This window comes from Gorilla gorilla, chromosome 8, assembly GCF_029281585.2.
Source record: "Gorilla gorilla gorilla isolate KB3781 chromosome 8, NHGRI_mGorGor1-v2.1_pri, whole genome shotgun sequence".
NCBI lineage: Eukaryota > Metazoa > Chordata > Mammalia > Primates > Hominidae > Gorilla > Gorilla gorilla.
The window spans coordinates 142408141-142427442 of record NC_073232.2 but is presented as its reverse complement, the minus strand read 5'-3'; the positions used below and the strand labels follow the sequence as shown (position 1 = coordinate 142427442).

At 43.8% G+C, this 19302-nt stretch overlaps 1 protein-coding gene and 1 pseudogene across 2 annotated transcripts in view; one reads left to right on the top strand and one right to left on the bottom strand.

The window, feature by feature from the left end:
- The first annotated feature begins 217 nt into the window (after positions 1 to 217).
- C8H10orf143 (chromosome 8 C10orf143 homolog) overlaps positions 218 to 19302 on the top strand; it is a 50863-nt gene continuing 31778 nt past the window's right edge. Inside the window, exons 1-5 of one of the 2 annotated variants that reach the window (XR_010135311.1) lie at positions 241 to 354; positions 6599 to 6728; positions 6833 to 6980; positions 9860 to 9977; positions 11595 to 11746. Coding sequence is in view for 1 of the 2 variants with exons in the window: in XM_019034317.4 (XP_018889862.1) it covers positions 286 to 354 (69 nt within the window). In the remaining variant the exon portion in view is untranslated. Of the gene's footprint in view, positions 355 to 6598; positions 6729 to 6832; positions 6981 to 9859; positions 9978 to 11594; positions 11747 to 19302 lie in introns of both variants that reach the window. The other variant, XM_019034317.4, reaches the window with a different exon arrangement.
- Positions 2222 to 5066, bottom strand: LOC101131158 (cTAGE family member 2-like; annotated as a pseudogene).

Genomic DNA, 19302 nt, shown 5'->3' with positions numbered 1-19302 from the left:
GCTGCTCCTGTGAAGGGAGAAGCGACAAGCAGGGATATGCAGGGACCTCTCTGCGAAGTAATGACTTGCGGCAGACGGACAATGCCCACAGCATCCCAATAGTCTCAGAAGACTCTGGTCTCTGCTACTCCTGCCTGCGGTACTCGCCTTGGTGCTCTCGAGCTTCCCGCGGCGTCCCGCCCCTCCGTCTCCTTATTGGCTCCCCAGGGCCTTGTGCGGAAGGGGGCGTGGTGCGCGGGCCTCGGCCAGGCCTGAGAGGCCGGGAGGGTTTGACCCTGGGGCTGCATGGACAGCTTAGCGCTCGGCCGCTGGCGACGGCGGAGGGCGGAGGATCTGCAGGTTCCGGGGGACGTGGTGAGCCCCCGGGGCCTGGGCGTTAGGGACGGGAGGGCGGATGGCCCCTGGGCGGGTTCCCACCGCGCCTCGTTTTTGCCGGCGCGGCCCTGCTTGTGAGGAGGCCTGGCCCAAGACACTCGCACGCTCGCGTACCTCCCTGGGAGGGCGTGGCCAGTCATGGGCGTGGCCTGTTAGGGCGGGGTTGTGACACCGCCCCCCCGGTTTCGCGCCTGCGCAGTCGCGCGCGGAGCTCGGGCACCTTCCTGACCCACACGCTCACTGGGGCTCCAGATCCAAGCTCCCTAAAACATGGACCGAGACTCACTGCAGTACCTCGGGTGCTTGGTATCCGTGTCATGTCTTCTCCTGCCGTCTACACTTGACTGTTCCTGAGTCTCGTTCACTGAGCGCCTGCCACGTGCCAGGCCCAGGGCTGGGTGTTGGGGGACGAGTACGTGGGGAGCGAACGCGCGCAGAAAATTACCCGGCATTGAGCGTGTTAGTGCTTCTTGGGCTGAGTCCATTAACTGATGAGCAGAGGGTAAGATGAGATGGCAATGGGGAGACTTGCACAAGATCCCAGGGTGGGTGGGTAAGTCAGGTATGTGTGAGACTTGAAGGATGACCGGGGGTAGGCAGGATGGGGAGGTGACAAAAAACAGTGTTGGAGGAAGGAGCTTAGCGTCTTAGGGGCACTGAAAGAAGTACTGCAGGATTGGAGCTGGAAGACAGAGCTGCTTGGCATTACTGTATTTTATCTTCCACCTCTGCTTGCAAATTGGCCAGTTCTTACTTAACCTCGTTTATTTCAAAGTTCCTTGCTAGGGGCAGCAGTGAGCAGCCAACATACCGCATATTTGCTTTTTTTTTTCTTCTAGAGCTACACAGGCTTGGTAAGTGCAGGATCCGTCTTCCCAGTTAATACAGGCAGCATTTTTTTAGATGTCTTTACTGCGCAGCGGGAATGACTAGCTTTCTACCCTGCACCATCTCTTTCCTTACCACCCACTGCCTGGCCGTGAAGCCAGTACCACTTAGGTTTCTGTCACAGCCGTATCCCTCCTCCAGGTACCAATTGTTATATTACTAGGGTGCAGGTTACCCCAGTAATATAGTAATAATATGGTATAGTAATGTAGTATAGTAATAGTATAGTACAGTAATATAGCAGGTTAAGGTGCTTTTGTAACCAAGAGCCTTCAAAGCACGCTGGCCCTACCAAGATGGAAGTTTGATTCTCCTGCACAGAACAGCATGGACGTGAGCAGTCCAGTGGGGTGGAACCCAGGGTCACTAAATATAGGCGTGGGGCTGGTGGCACCCAGATCAGGGGATATGCAGGGACCTAAGTTCCTTCCCCTCACACCATCCCCTGGGTGTTACCCTCCTCTGCATAGCCAAGGGTGGCTCACCACTACCGTGCTACCAGATGGCAGAAAAACAAACAGAAAAGTGACATGATTATGCTGATGTGTTGAGACCTTACTTCACTGCCCTGGAAAATGAAAGGTGCGATCAGGGTGCAGGCAGGGAGGCAAGACTTGTGGCTACAGTAGTATGTCGGAGAAGTGGCAGAGGCTTGCACAGGAGAGGGCAGTGGGGTGGTGACACTAGACAGACGTGACTGTGTATTTAGAGGGAGAGCAGACAGTCTCACTGATGGAGTGGCAGTGGCAGGGTAATGTGAAGAGTGGAGTCCAGGGTGTTGTAGGGGTTGACTTGAGCCCTGCGAGGGCAGTACTGCTGCTCCTTGAGAGAAGAGTGGTGTGGAGGCAATGAAGAGCTCCTGTTAGGCCATGCTGTGTTTTCTGCGACTTTGAGACATTTAGTGGAGACAAGGCAAATACTGCTAGTGATTCAATGGTTATCATGTGGATTATCTGAATTTTTTTAATCAACTAAAATTTATTTAAGCATAAAGTTACTTTCACATTTGTCTACACCTACAGTAAATACAGTTGTTGGCATAAAGACACAGCCTTTAGAATTTAAAGCCTCCCCACCTGCAAGATTACATACGTAAAACTCCCACTGTTGTTTCTATAACAGTGGATTAATCAAATTAAAATAGTTATACTATCGAATAAAATACAATGGAAATAATTTACTTACAAGATTCATATTTAAATCATCCTTATTTACAAAATACTATCCTAAGAATTATAATTCCATTAAGTTTCAATTTGAGCAAAAGTGTAATCACTTAAGTAACAGCAGTTACTTGAAATGAGATCAGTCAGAATTACTTTTGAAGCGAGCAAAAATATTGTCAGGTATCTTGCTGTGGTTCTGATGTTCCGTAGCAGGCTCATTTGAAGGCGGAATCAGCCCTGAAGGGAACTCACTTCTACCTTCAGAATGTGGGGGTGGGGGGAAAAATCCAGGTCTTGAGGGGAAGGTAAGGAGTAAAACCCCTCGGTGGATAGACATTTCTCATTGCAAATGGAGCATGTGGTGGACCTGGGAAATCCCTTGGTGGAAAATAATCTCGAGAAGCTCCAAACCTGGTTCCTGGAGGAGGTGGGGGGAAAGGAGGTCCTCTTCTCATGAACGGGCCCCTTGTATCCACTGGAAACAGTGGACCTCTGATTGGGGCAAGAGGTGGAGGAACAAAGCCAGGGCCAGTTGCTTCATTTTCAGCAGGGAGAGATGAATCAGGGATATTTAAATTACCAAGATCATCTTTGGTGTCATTTCTACTGGATTCCATTTCTGAAGGCATTGACCCATCCATTTTATCCAAAGGAGGCATATTAAAACTTCTGAGTTCTGCTGGTCCAGACAATCTACCAGAGTTAGAATAAAATCTGTCTTGCCTTTGTGGAGGAAGAGCTGAATCAAGATATGATTGCCCTGGTGGAGGAAACATCATCCTACGGTCCTGTTCCCTCGGAAGTGACAGGGACCCAGTGTCAGAAGGAGACCTGTGAGGATCAGTTAACCTCTCACAGCTTGATTCTCCTCTTTACTTGGTAATCTGATGGTCCAGAGGATTCCCTGGGCCTCTTGAGCCTCTTCCTTCCCCCACCGGAGGCAAAGGTGAGAGTCTGAGTGGACCCTCCAACAGAGTTGCGGGAGAGAGAAAAGCTCTCGTTTCAGATGAAGGCCGACCCAATGATGAGGGACCATATGGGGAATGCTCTCTGCCAAATGCTGTATTTGGAACATCAAGTACATAAGGATCTTTTTCTAAAAGTTCAAATTTAAACTCTGTTTCAGTTAATTTTTGTCTGTTGTGAGCATTTTCTTTCCTTAAATCATTGAGGTTTCTTTCAGCAGTCCAAGCTGCCAACCAATTATGATGTGCTTTTTTCTCATGGGAAATAATCTGCCGTTGATAATAATGAATAGTTCTCTCCAATTCTTCTTCAAGATCTTTGGCTTGCTCTCTGTAGGTCTCCAGCTCTTTAGTGGCATGGCTGATCTTTTTGTTTACCTTAGAAAGTTTCTTCTTTCTCTAACCAGCTATTTTCCTCTACTGTTAATTTCCCGTAGAGTTTCATTTCATTTTCTTGATATAATTCAGTCATTACTTTAAGTTTCTGTTGAAGCTTCTGATTCTCACTTTCAAAATGTCTGTTTTCTGACTGCAAAGATGCTTGTTCAGTCCAAAGATTTTTAATATGCTCTGTAAGCTCTTCCTTTGTTTTATCAATTTCAGATAACTGGATATAAATTTGGTTTCTTTCTCCTTCTAAGGTTTTTAAAGAAGCATTTAACTTAGCAGCATGAATCAGTTTCTTCAGGGCTCCTTTTGGAGGATCATCTAAGTAAGCACCATCTTCTGATTCACTGTTCACTTCTAATTCTAAGTTATCATCATCCGTTACGTCTTCTCTAAGCCTAGCAGCCCAATCTTTCATCTTTAGGAAACGTTCAGTCAGAGTCTTGATGTGATTGTCTTTATCGTTTAGAACTTGTTCTGCATGTACTTTGGAGTCTTCAAATGTTATTTTCTGTTTATTAAGTTCACTCACTTGTTTGTTCCATACTTCAGCTTCTTGCAAAAGCTGTTTCTGGCTTTCCTGAAGGTGAGAATTTTCATTCAAAGCATCTTTTATTGCTATCTTCAGTTGTTTCTCAGTCATTTTAAATCTCTTGAAGATCATTTTGGCTTCAGCTACTTGTGATTTGAGGGATTTTGACTCATCTGCTAGAGGCTGTATCCTTTTTGAAATATCCGCCATCAATTCATTTTGTTGAGAATGTTTAGATTTCTCTTCTTTTAACTCTTTTTCTAGACAGAGTATTTCATGCTCAAGTTCAGAATTGGACCTGTTCAACTTTTCACAGGTTGCCTCCAAACTTCGTGCTTCTGCTGCCGCCTTCTCAAAGCTGGCATCCTCTAACGATGACGCTACTTCATAGTCTTCATACTCTTTTTGAACAAGGCTAAATTTTTCAAGTAGTTTACATTTTTCTTCAATTAGTCCAGAAAGCATTATAGCAAGCTTTTTCTCTCTTCCCACATAAAGCCGACTCCTAACCGATCTAAAACTTCTCCACAGAAAAAGGAGAACAGCAAAAAATGCAGCAACAGCTGCACATATCACCATTTCCCATGGAAAACCATGAGGATTCGAATCCAGTCTCATACTTTCAGGCAGCGCTGCCACAACCCTGCGTGGCTCCCCCAGGACCGGCCCCAAGTACCGCTGAGGGGTAGCCCCTGGCTCCTCCACAGCGCCAAGGCTGCTCTGGCGGTCGCCACAGTAACCCCGGCTACAACAAGCAGCGGAGAACTCGCAGCCTTCCGTCCAGAACCCGAATCCGCATCCGGCAACCGGAGCAGACCATTGTGGAGCTGGCTGCGGGGGGGAGCTGGGGGATGCGGGCGCTCACAGGCCCACTCTGCCCACCCAGCCCCCTTGTTACACTACATCCTGAGGTAGCACATGTTGGACCCGCGCAAGCCCCACCCCTTGGTTTGGTTTTGGCCAGGCAGCCGTGGGGAGGTGGGGAGTTTTGTTTTGTTTTGTTTTGTTTGGGGGTGGGGGTGGGGACGGAGTCTCACTCTTGTCGCCCAGGCCGGAGTGCAGTGGCATAATCTTGGGTCACTGCAACCTCTGCCTCCTGGGTTGAAGCGATTCTCTTGCCTTAGCCTCCGGAGTAGCTAGAATTACAGGTGCCCGCCACCATGCCCAGCTAATTTTGTATTTTTAGTAGAGATGAGGTTTCACCATGTTGGCCAGACTGGTCTCGAACTCCTGACCTCAGGTGATCCGCCTGCTCAGCCTCCCAAAGTGCTGGGATTACAGGCGTGAGACACCGTGCCCATCCTGGATTATCTGAATTTATAGCACAACACTGCTAAATTATTCCCATGATACAAAGGAGGCAGCTGAAACACAGAGGGGGTAATTAACTGGCCTAAGGATACACAGCTAGTAAATGGTAGAACTAGGTCTTAAATCCAAGCCATCTGGCTCCAGAGCCTGCCCTCTTAACCACAGGGCTGCACAGCTTCCCATGTGGCATTTGTGGAACTAAAATACAAAGCAGGCCAGGCGCAGTGGCTCATGCCTGTTATCCCAGCACTGTGGGAGGCCAAGGCAGGCTGATCACTTGAGGTCAGGAGTTCCAGATCAGCCCGGCTAACATGGTGAAACCCTGTCTCTACTAAAAATACAAACATTAGCTGGGCTTGGTGGCACACGCCTGTGATCCAGCTACACGGGAGGCTGAGACAGGAGAATTGCTTGAACTCGTGAGGCAGAGGTTGCAGTGAGCCGAGATCACACCACTGCATTCCAGCCTGGATGAAAGAGTGAGACTGTCTCAAATAAAAAAGTAAAAATAAAATATACCCACAAAGCTTCACAATGAAGTCCTAAATTGGCTGTCATAAAATGATGAAAAGTGTGATGCTGTGGGCTGTCAGGGAAGGGGAGCCAGAGGTCATTATTGATCAGAGCGAACAGGGAAGGTTTAATGGAAGACACCCTGAATGATCTGTCAGGTTGGAATTGCTGAAATGGAGTGCCAGGCTTCAGGTTGCAATACTTCTTGACTGTTACCAAAGAATAATGAGTTGGGTATCTTATTGGCATGGTGTATATTGCCTCTTAATTTGATAAAGTTTTGTTTATGTTGTATTGTGTCCTAGTCTTTGATTTAATAATCCAGATTGAGTTCAATAAAGTATCCAAGTTCTACCAAGTTTTCTGTCCTCTCTCTGCCTCTCTGTGTATTTCTCTCTCACAGGCGTCTCCAGAATTTGGTTACTGAGGAACGGTAACTAGTTTCTTACTTCTGTTCACAGCCTAGAGGCTCTGTACTCTGCACGTAACCACCAGCAAAGTTTTGGAAAACACAGCAGCCAGGACCCATCTCTGTAGTGACTTTGCAGGTGATTCTCAGGCAGGTCCAGAGTGAAGCACCTCTGCTGTGATGTGAGTGTCTTATCACTGTGCGTTTCCTTGCAGTCCAGTTAGCTAGTGTGGTCACATGTGTCATAGTTCAATGACAGTAGTGTTTTATCGTTTCCATTGGGCAGACACGTTTTGAGCGCCTGCTGTGTCTCAAGCCCTGTCCTAGGCACTGGAGATGAGATGAAGAAACGATGAGTAGAGGCCTTGCTTACGTTTGTCCTGCAGCTCATGATGAGGCTTACTCTGCAACTCCAGTGCTCGGCTTTTTACACAGTAAGTGCCCCTGCTTACCACACCCTGGCCACACTCATGTGTTTCAGATTGAAAGTTGCCTGCCTAGAACACCTGAAGATTCATGTCCACTCAGTCTTTCATCTCTGCTGAGACTCTTCTCCCTAAAGAACTCACTGAAGGCCAGGTTTCTTGGGTAGAGCAACATTTTAGATACCTGGGCTGGAAAATCAAGTTGATAATATATTTTTTTTCTGGTGTCATATGAGTTGATTCAAGATACTTCTTTCTAGCTTTTTTTTTTTTTTCTTTTTGAGACAGAATCTTGCTCTGTTGCCCAGGTTGCAGTGCAGTGGAGCGATGATGGCTCACTGCAGCCTCAATCTCCTGGGTTCAAGCAATCCTCCTGCCTCAGCCTCCTGAGTAGCTGGGACTACAGGCAAGCATCACCACGCCCAGCTAATTTTTTAAAACTTTTTTGTAGAGACGGGATCTTGCCATGTTGCCCAGGCTGGTCTCAAATTCCTGGGCTCAAGTGATCCGCCTGCCTTGGACTCCCAAAATTCTGGGATTACAGGCATGAGCCATCGCATCTGGCCTCATGTACAAGTGTGTATGTATGTATTTATTTATTTACTTATTGAGGCAGAGTTTCGGTCTGTCACCCAGGCTGGAGTACAGCAGTGCCATCTGGTTTCACTGCAACCTCTGCCTCCTGGGTTCAAGTGATTCTTCTGCCTCAGCATCCCAAGTAGCTGGGACTACAGGCGTGTGCCAGCTAATTTTTCTAATTTTAGTAGAGATAAAACTAAATACCCAAAGGAAAAGGCAGAGAATAAAAAAATCAAGACTCGGCTGTGCGTGGTAGCTCAACACCTGTAATCCCAGCACTTTGGGAGGCCAAGGCAGGCAGATCACCTGAGGTCGGGAGTTCAAGACCAGTCTGACCAACATGGAGAAACCCCGTCTCTACTAAAAATACAGAATTAGCTGGGCGTAGTGGCTCATGCCTGTAATCTCAGCTACTTGGGAGGCTGAGGCAGGAGGATCGCTTGAGCCCGGGAGGCAGAGGTTGCGGTGAGCCGAGATCGCACCATTGCACGCCAGCCTGGGTGGCAACAAGAGCGAAACACAATCTTTAAAAAAAAAAAAAAAAAGACTCAATTATAAGTCTATCTATAAGAAACTCACTTTAAATATAAAGATACAATAGATAAAAAATAAAAGGATGCAAAAAAAAATCATGCTAACACTGACCAAAAGAAAGGTGGAGTTGCTATATTAATAAAAGACAAAGTCAATTTCAGGGTAAAGAATATTACCATGGATATAAAAGGTGATTTCATAGTGATTAAAAAAGTCAGTTCATCAAGAGGACATAAAATTCATCAATGTTTATGCATCTAACAACAGAGCTTCAAAATACATGAAGCAAAAACTGATAGAACTGCAAGGAAAAATAGGCAAATCCACAATTATATTAGTAAGTTTCAGTATCTTCTCACAAAAATTGATAGATATATGAAGAAAATTATTAAGGATATAGAAAATGTAAACTAAACTACTGGCCAGTGCAGTGGCTCACGCCTTTAATCCCAGCACTTTGGGAGGCCGAGGCGGGCGGATCACTTGAGGTCAGGAATTTGAGGCCAGCCTGGCTAACATGATGAAACCCCATCTCTACTAAGAATACAAAAAATTAGCTGGATGTGCTGGCAGGCGCCTATCATCCCAGCTACTCAAGAGGCTGAGGTGGGAGAACCACTGGAGGCAGAGGTTGCTGTGAGCTGAGATGGCGACACTGCACTTCAGCTTGGGTGGCAGAGTGAGAGTGTCTCAAAAAAAAAATAAAAATAATAAACTATCAAACCACCTGACTTACTTGGAATTTATAGAACTCTTCACTCAAAAACAGCAGAATACAAATTTCCCAAGACTAATTATATTTTGGGCCATAAAGGAAGCCTCAATAAACATAAGCTGGGACTACAGGCACATGTCACCCCATCCCGGGTAATTTTTGTGTATTCTTGTAGAGACAGATTTTCACCATGTTGTCCAGGCTGGTCTCAAACTCCTGGGCTCAAGCAATCTGTCTGGCTTCAGCCTCCCAAAGTGTTGGGATCACAGGCATGAGCCACCATGCCTGGCCTCAATTTTGTTTTCTGCCTGAAGGAATTTTTTTTAAACATTTCTTATAGGACAGGTTTGCTGGTGATAATTTTTTTTTAACTTCTATATTCTGAAAAAGTTTTTTTTTTTTTTTTTTTTTTTTTTTTTTGAGACAGAGTCTCGCTCTGTCACCAGGCTGGAGTTGCAGAGAGCTCACTGCAACCTCTGTCTCCCGGGTTCAAGAGATTCTCCTGCCTCAGCCTCCCGAGTAGCTGGGACTACAGATGCTTGCCACCATAGCTAATTTTTGTATTTTTACAGAGATGGAATTTCACCATGTTGGCCAGGATGGTCTCAGTCTCCTGACCTCATGATGCGCCCGCCTCCGCCTCCCAAAGTGCTGGGATTACAGGCTTGAGCAACCGCGCCCGGCCAAAAAAATCTTAATTTTATCCTTATTTTGAAAGATATTTCCACTGTGTGTGGAATTCTAAATTGATAGGTTTTTTTCTTTCAGTAATATAAAAATGTTGTTCCACTGTCTTGACACAGTTGCTTCCAATGAAAAATCTGCAGCCACCCTCTCTCTGCTCCTCAGTGTTGAACGTATCTCTTGTCTCTGGCTGCCTTTAAGGTTGCCCTTGACCTGTGGCTTTGAACTGCTCATCACGTGCTCTCATATAGTTTTCTTCATGATTCTGTGCTTGGGTTATTGAGATTCTTGGATCTCTGGGTTTATAGTTTTCATCAAATTTGGTATACTTTCAGCCTAGATAAATAGATAGATTTTTTTTTTTTTTTTTTTCCAGACAGAGTCTCTGTTGCCCAGGCTGGAGTACAGTCACACGATCTTGGCTTACTGCAACCTCTGCCTCTCAGGTTCGAGTGATTCTTCTGCCTCAGCCTCCCAAGTTGCTGGGATTACAGGTGCGCTCCACCACACCCCGCTAATTTTTTGTATTTTTAGTCGCCACAGGGTTTCACCATGTTGGCCAGGATGGTCTTGAACTTCTGACCTCAGGTGATCCACCCACCTCAGCCTCCCAAAATGCTGGGATTATAGATGTGAGCTACCATGCCCGGCCTCAGCTATTATAGCTTTCAACATTTTTTCTGTCCCTTTTCTCCCCTCTCCTTCTACAACTCCCACTACACATCTATTAAGCTTCTTGATAGTTGTCCCACAGTTCCCTGATGCTATGTCTACTTTTAAAAATCTCTTTTCTGTGTTTGATTTCTGATTGTTTCTACTGCTGTGCCTTCAAGTTCATGAATCTTTTTTTCTGCAATGTCTAGCCGTCCACTAATTACATCCAGTGCATTTTTAATCCCAGACATTATAGCATTTGATTTGGATCTCATAACATTTGGTTTTTATCTTTTAAAAAATATCTTCCATGTTTTGTTTAATATTTTGTACGTATACAGTTATATTAACTCTTTTAATGTTCTTCTCTGCTAAATTTAACATCTGTGTCTGTTCTTTGGCAGTTTTTGTTTTTGAGACAGAGTCTCCCTCTCTTGCCCAGGCTGGAGTGCAGTAGCTCACTGCAACCTTCGCCTCCCAGGTTCAAGCAATTCTCGTGCCTCAGCCTCCCGAGTAGCTGGGACTACAGGCACGCACCACCACGCCCGGCTAATTTTTATATTTTTAGTAGACATGGGATTTCATCATGTTGGCCAGGCTGGTCTTGAACACCTGACCTCGTCATCCACCTGCCTCAGCCTCCCAAAGTGCTGGAATTACATGCGTGAGCCACTGTGCCTGGCCCTATTTTGTCCATTTTTGGTCAGTTCATGCAGGAGAGTAAATCTTGTTGGTCCAGATTGGCCCAAAGAGGAAGTTGGATAATACAGTTTGGGTCAGAGTTTAAAAGAAAATGAAGCCCGGGCGCGGTGGCTCACACCTGTAATCCCAGCACTTTGGGAGGCTGTGTTGGGTGGATCACAAGGTCAGGAGTTCGAGACTAGCCTGGCCAACATGGTGAAACCCCGTCTCTACTAAAAATACAAAAATTAGCTGGGTGTGGTGGCGCGTGCCTGTAATCCCAGCTACTCAAGAGCCTGCAGTGGGAGAATCGCTTGAACCCGGGAGGCGGAGGTTGCAGTGAGCCAAGATCACGTCACTGCACTCCAGCCTGGGTGACAGAGTGAGAGTCCGTCTCGAAAAAAAAAAATAAAGAAAAAATAAAAAAAAATTAGGTTGAGCGTGGTGGCTGTAATCCTTGCACTTTGGGAGGCTGAGGTGGACGGATCACTTGAGGTCAGGAGTTCAAGACCAACCTGGGCAACATGGTGAAACCCCGTCTCCACCAAAAACTACAAAAATGGTGTCACACGGCTGTAGTCCCCAGCTATGCAGGAGGCTGAGGCAGGAGAATCACTTGAACCCATGAGGCAGAGGTTGCACTGAGCCGAGATCATGCCTCTGCACTCCAGCCTGGGCGACAGAGTGAGACTGTATCTCAAAAAAATAAATAAATAAATAAAATAAAAGAAGAAGATTCAGAGTTAAATTTCCTTGTTTTACCCCATTGGTTGCAGATTTTATAGCTCATCTGCTGAGTAAGATCTTTGCCGTGAGAACCTAGTAAATAACCAGCTGATGATGCAGCCCCTGACAGAAGCCCTCATTTTGCCTTCTGTGGTCACTCTTCTCCTTCTAAATAATTATCACCCATTCCTCAAGAAGCAAGGTATTTAATTCTCTCACCCATTTTGTATTTTGGAAACAATCTGTTGAGCTATATTATACTATCTGTTATACTCAGTTTAATGAGATTCCACTATCCTCCCATGTAGATATAGGAAATTGATCAATGATAATTCATCTTTGGTTACAACCCTAATACAGGTGTTCACCCTGCCAGTTATGCCTACACTCAATCATTTCTTTGTTTTTTTTTTTTTTTTTTGAGATGGCGTCTCCCTCTTTTGCCCAAGCTGGAGTGAAGTGGCATGATCTTGGCTCACTGCAACCTCCGCCCCCTGGGTTCAAGTGATTCTCCTGCCTCGGCCTCCCTAGTAGCTGAGATTTTGCAGGCATGCACTACTACGCCCGGCTAATTTTTGTATTTTTAGTAGAGATGGGGTTTCTCCATGTTGGCCAGGCTGGTCTTGAACTCCTGATCTCAGTGATCCACCCGCCTCGGCCTCCCAAAGTGCTAGGATTACAGGCATGAGCCACCGCGCCCAGCCAATCATTTCTAATTTTTGGCAGGTTTCTTTATATATGACACAGAAAGTCACAATGAGGTTAGGATCGGCAAGGAGGCCATTTTCTGTGGTTAGCCACCTCTTCAGGTGTCTGTTGTGTCCAGCACTGACCCTGGAAGGACTCTGCCTTGGCTTCTGGTTCTTTAATTACGAAGTGCCCAGAACTGAGTGGGGCACATAGTAGGTATTCAGGAAAGGCTTTTTGGTTGACTGACACGTGAGGGTGTGTGTGTGTTTAACTGAGAATTGGTGAAAGGAGGATTAAGCAAATGCATAAAATTGTTGGTATTTTCAAAACATCTTTGTTTAGGGAAAATTATAATTCATTTGGGGAAAACGCCATCAGCGTGCCACATGGTCACCCTTCATTATCATCACGTAGCTAATATCTTTTTAGATTTCTCTCTTGGCAGTTATCAAGACCATGTTATTTAGGTTTAGAGTTTTTTTTGTTTTTGTTTTTTGAGACAGAGCTTCCCTCTATCATCCAGGCCTGAGTGCAGTGGTGCGATCTCAGCTCACTGCAACCTCCGCCTCCTGGGCTCAAGTGATTCTCATGTCTCAGCTTCCAGAGTAGCTGGGATTACAGGCACGTGCCACCATGCCCAGCTGATTTTTGTATTTTTAGTAGAGACAGGGTTTCCCTATGTTGGCCAGGCTTGTCTTGAACTCCTGGCCTCAAGTGATCCTCCTGCCTGGGCCTCCCAGAGTGTTGGGATTACAGGTGTGAGCCACCGTGCCTGGCCAGGTTTAGAGTTTTTTTTTTAAGTGTGTAATTAAGTGGTTTTTAGTAAATTTACAGCTGTGCAACTATCACCACCCAGTTTTCATTCTCTTCACTTCAGAAAAATCTCTGGCCATTGGTAGTCACTCTGTTCACACCCCTAGCTCCAGGCAACCACTGACTGACTTTCTGTCTCTGGATTTGCCTTTTCTGGAACTTTCTTGTAAAGGGAGTCATACCTGATAGGGTCTCCTGCAGCTGGCTTCTTTCAGTTTGCATCATGTTTTCAAGGTTCATCCAGATAAAGCATAGATCAGTAGTGTGCTCCTTTTTATGGCTGTATAATATTCCATTGTGTGAATAGAACATGTTCTGTTTATCCATTCATTTTGGTTATGAATAGTGCAGAAAATTCTGAAAATTCACATAGGTACCGATCATTGTGTGAACATATCTCTTAGATGGATACTTAGGGCTGGAATTGCTGGTTTCTATGGTAAATTTATTTTTAACTTTCTAAGAAACTGCCAAAATATTTTCCCAAGTGGCTACACCATTTTACATGCTCACCACCAACATATGAGGGATCCATTTTGTCCACATCTTCATATATAGTCATTCTAGTAGATACGGAGCAGTATCTCACTGCAGTTTTTATTTTTACTTTTTTTGTAGAGGTGCAGTCTTGCTATGTTGCCCAGGCTGGTCTCAAACCCTGGCCTCAAATGATCTTCCCAAGTCGGCCTCCCAAAATGCTGGGATTACAGGCATGAGCGCCCATGCCTGGCCATCACTGTAGTATTGATGTTGAGCATCTTTTCATGTACTTACTGACCTTTCATATATCTTCATTGGGGAAATTACTCTTCACATCTTTTGCCCCTTTAAAAAATTGTGTTGTCTTTTTGTCAAGTTGAGTTTTTAATATATTCTGGGCTGGGTGCAGTGGCTTATGCCTGTAATTCCAGCATTTTGGGAGGCTGAGGCAGGAGAATCGCTTGAACCCAGGAGGCAGAGGTTACAGTGAGCTGAGATCACGCCACTGCACTCCAGCCTGGGTGACAGAGCAAGACTCTGTCTCAAAAAAAATAGAAAATAAAAAATAAAAAAATTAAATTATATATATATATATTTTCTGGATACTGGTATCATATATATGATTTGTAAACATTTCTTCTCCACGAATGTGGCTTGTCTTTTCGTTTTCTTTTTTTTTTAATATATTTTAAGTTTTGGGATACATGTGCGGAATGTACAGGTTTGTTACATAGGTATACACGTGCCATGGTGGTTTGCTGCACCCATCAACCCATCATCTATATTAGGTATTTCTTCTAATGCTATCTGTGCCCTAGCCCCCTGCCCCCTGAAAAGCCCCAGTGTGTGGGTGTGTGATGTTCCCCTCCCTGTGTCCATGTGTTCTCATTGTTCAACTTCCACTTATGAGTGAGAACAAGTGGTGTTTGGTTTTCTGTTCCTGTGTTAGTTTGCCAAGAATGATGGTTTCCAGCTTCATCCATGTCCCTGCAAAGGACATGAACTCATCCTTTTTGAGGGCTGCATAGTATTCCATGGTATATATGTGCCACATTTTCTTTATCCAGTCTATCATTGATGGGCATTTGGGTTGGTTCCAAGTCTTTGCTATTGTGAATAGTGCTGCAATAAACATACATGTGCAGTAGAATGATTTATAATCTTTTGGGTTTATACCCAGTAATGGGATTGCTGGGTTAAATGGTATTTCTGGTTCTAGATCCTTGAGGAATTGCCACACTGTCTTTCACAATGGGTGAACTAATTTACACTCCCACCAACAGTGTAAAAGCGTTCCTATTTCTCCACATCCTCTCCAGCATCTGTTGTTTCCTGACTTTTTAATGATCACCGTTCTAACTGGCGTGAGATAGTATCTCATTGTGGTTTGGTTTGCATTTCTTTAATGACCAGTGATGATGAGCATTTTTTCATGTTTGTTGGCCTCATAAATGTCTTCTTTCCAGAGGTGTCTGTTCATGTCCTTTACCCACTTTCTGATGGGGTTGTTTATTTTAATCTTGTAAATTTGTTTAAGTTCCTTGTAGATTCTGGATATTAGCCCTTCATCAGATGGAGAGATTGCAAAAATTTTCTCCCATTCTGTAGGTTGCCTGTTCGCTCTGATGATAGTTTCTTTTGCTGTGCAGAAGCTCCTTAGTTTAATTAGATCCCATTCATCAATTTTGGCTTTTGTTGCCATTGCTTTTGGTGTTTTAGTCATGAAGTCTTTGTCCATGCCTGTGTCCTGAATGGTATTGCCTAGGTTTTCTTCTAGGGTTTTTATGATTTTAGGTCCTCTGTTTAAGTCTTTAATCCATCTTGAGTTAATTTTTGTATAAGGTGTAAGGAAGGGGTCCAGTTTCAGTTTTCTGCATATGGCTAGGCAGTTTTCCCAACACCATTTATTAAATAGAGAGTCCTTTCCCCATTGCTTGTTTTTGTCAGCTTTGTCAAAGATCAGAAGGTTGTAGATGTGTGGCGTTATTTCTGAGGCCCCTGTTCTGTTCCATTGGTCTGTATGTCTGTTTTGGTACCAGTACCATGCTGTTTTGTTTACTGTAGCCTTTAGTATAGTTTAAAGTCAGGCAGCGTGATGCCTCCAGCTTTGTTCTTTTTGCTTAGGATTGTCTTGGCTATGCGGGCTCTTTTTTGGTTCCATATGAAATTTAAAGTAGTTTTTTCTAATTCTATGAAGAAAGTCAGTGGTAGCTTGATGGTGATAGCATTGAATCTATAAATTACTTTGGGCAGTATGGCCATTTTCCCGATATTGATTATTCCTGTCCATGAGCATGGAATGTTTTTCCATTTGTTTGTGTCCTCTTTTATTTCCTTGAGCAGTGGTTTGTAGTTCTCCTTGAAGAGGTCCTTCACATCCCTTGTAAGTTGGATTCCTAGGTATTTTATTCTCTTTGTAGCAATTGTGAATGGTTTGTTCACTCATGATTTGGCCCTCTGTTTGTCTATTATTGGTGTATAGGAATGTTTTTGAGTTTTGCACATTGATTTTGTATCCTGAGACTTTGCTGAAGTTGCTTATCAGCTTAAGGAGATTTTTTGCTGAGACAATGGGGTTTCCTAAATATAGAATCATGTCATCTGCAAGCAGAGACAACTTGACTTCCTCTCTTCCTATTTGAATACCTTTATTTCTTTCTTTTGCCTGATTGCCCTGGCCAGAACTTCCAATACTATGTTGAATAAGAGTGGTGAGAGAGGGGATCCTTGTCTTGTGCTGGTTTTCAAAGGGAATGCTTCCAGCTTTTGCCCATTCAGTATGACATTGGCTGTGGTTTGTCATAAATAGCTCTTATTATTTTGAAATACATTCCATCAGTACCTAGTTTATTGAGAGTTTTTAGCATGAAGGGCTGGTGAATTTTATCAGAGGCCCTTTCTGCATCTATTGAGACAATCATGTGGTTTTCGTCATTGGTTCTGCTTATGTCATGGATTACGTTTATTGATTTGTGTATGTTGAACCAGCCTTGCATCCCAGGGATGAAGCCAACTTGATTGTGGTGGATAAGCTTTTTGATGTGCTGCTGGAATCAGTTTGCCAGTATTTTATTGAGGATTTTCACATCAATGTTCATCAGGGATATTGACCTGAAATTTTCTTTTTTTGTTGTGTCTCTGCCAGATTTTGGTATCAGAATGATGCTGGCCTCATAAAATGAGTTAGAGAGGAGTCCCTCTTTTTCTGTTGTTTGGAATAGTTTCAGAAGGAATGGTACCAGCTCCTCTTTGTACCTCTGGTAGAATTTGCCTGTGAATCTGTCTGATCCTGGGCTTTCTTTGGTTGGTAGGCTATTAATTACTGCCTTAATTTCAGAACTTGTTATTGGTCTATTCAGGGATTTGACTTCTTCCTGGTTTAGTCTCGGGAGGGTATATGTATCCAGGAATGTATCCATTTCTTCTAGATTTTCGAGTTTATTTGTGTAGAGGTGTTTATAGTATTCTCTGATGGTAGTTTGTATTTCTGTGGGATCAGTGGTGATATCCACTTTATAGTTTTTTTTTTTTTTTTTTTTTTTTGGTGAGACAGAGTCTCACTCTGTCACCCAGGCTGGAGTACAGTGGCACGATCTTGGCTTACTGCAAGCTCCGCCTCCCAGGTTCACGCCATTCTCCTGCCTCAGCTTCCCGAGTAGCTGGGACTACAGGTGCCCGCCACTACACCCGGTTAATTTTTTATATTTTTAGTAGAGATGGGGTTTCACCTGTGTTAGCCAGGACGATCTCGATCTCCTGACCTCGTGATCCACCCGCCTCGGCCTCCCAAAGTGCTGGGATTACAGGCGTGAGCCACCGCGCCCGGCCGGGTTTTTTTGTATCTCTATCTCCTTCAGTTCTGCTCTGATCTTAGTTATTTCTTGTCTTCTGCTAGCTTCTGAATGTGTTTGCTCTTGCTTCTCTAGTTCTTTTAATTGTGATGGTAGGATGTCAATTTTTGATCTTTCCCACTTTCTCCTGTGGCATTTAGTGCTATAACTTTCCCTCTAAACACTGCTTTAGCTGTGTCTCAGAGATTCTGGTACATTGTGTCTTTGTTCTCATTGGTTTCAAAGAACTTATTTATTTCTGCCTTAATTTCATTATTTACCTATTAGTCATTCAGGACCAGGTTGTTCAGTTTCCATGTAGTTGTGTGGTTTTGAGTGAATTTCTTAATCCTGAGTTCTAATTTGATTGCACTGTCGTCTGAGAGACTGTTTTGATTTCCGTTCTTTTGCATTTGCTGAGGAATGTTTTACTTCCAATTATGTGGTCAATTTTAGAATAAGTGCAATGTGGTGCTGAGAAGAATGTATATTCTGCTGATTTGGGGTAGAGAGTTCTATAGATGTCTATTAGGTCTGCTTAGTCCAGAGCTGAGTTCAAATCCTGAATATCTTTGTTAATTTTCTGTCTCGTTGATCTATCTAATATTGACAATGGGGTGTTACAATCTCCCACTATTATTGTATGGGAGTCTAAATCTCTTTGTAGGTCTCTTAGAACTTGCTTTATGAATCTGGGTGCTCCTCTATTGGGTGCATATATACTTAGGATAGTTAGCTCTTCTTGTTGCATTCATCCCTTTACCATTATGTAATGCTCTTCATCTTTTTTTGATCTTCATTGGTTTAAAGTCTGTTTTATCAGAGACTAGGATTGCAACCCTGCTTTTTTTGCTTTCCGTTTGCTTGGTAAATATTCCTCCATCCCTTTATTTTGAGCCTATGTGTGTCTTTGCAGGTGAGGTGGGTCTCCTGAATACAGCACACCGATGGGTCTTGACTCTTTATCCAGTTTTCCAGGCTGTGTCTTTTAATTGGGGGCATTTATCCCATTTACGTTTAAGGTTGATATTGTTATGTGTGAATTTGATTCTGTCATTATGATGCTAGCTGGTTATTTTGCCCATTAATTGATGCAGTTTCTTCATAGTGTCGATGGTCTTTACAATTTGGTATGTTTTTGCAGTGGCTGGTACCAGTTTTTCCTTTCCATATTTAGTGCTTCCTTCAGGAGCTTTTGTAAGGTAGGCCTGGTGGTGACAAAATCTCTCAGCATTTGCTTGTCTGTAAAGGATTTTATTTCTGTTTCACTTATGAAGCTTAGTTTGGCTGAGTATGAAATTCTGGGTTGAAAATTCTTTTCTTTAAGAATGTTGAATATTGGCCCCCACTCTCTTCTGGCTTGTAGGGTTTCTGCTGAGAGATCTGCTGTTAGTCTGATGGGCTTCCCTTTGTGGGTAACCCAACCTTTCTCTCTGGCTGCCCTTAACATTTTTTTCTTCATTTCAATCTTGGTGAATCTGACGATTATGTATCTTGGGGTTGCTCTTCTCAAGGAGTATCTTTGTGGTGTTCTCTGTATTTCTTGAATTTGAAAGTTGTCCTGTCTTGCTAGGTTGGGTAAGTTTTTCTGGATAATATCCTGAAGAGGGTTTCCAAGTTGGTTCCATTCTCCCTGTCACTTTCAAGTACACCAGTCAAATGTAGGTTTGGTCTTTTCACATGGTCCCATATTTCTTGGAGGCTTTGTTCATTCCTTTTCATTCTTTTTTCTTAATCTTATCTTCATGTTTTATTTCATTAAGTTGATCTTCAATCTCTGATATCCTTTCTTTGGCTTGGTCGATTCAGCTGTTGATACTTGTGTATGCTTCATGAAGTTCTCGTGCTGTGTTTTTCAGCTCCATCAGGTCATTTATGTTATTGTCTAAACTGGTTATTCTAGTTAGCAATTCATCTAACCTTTTTTCAAGGTTCTTAGCTTCCT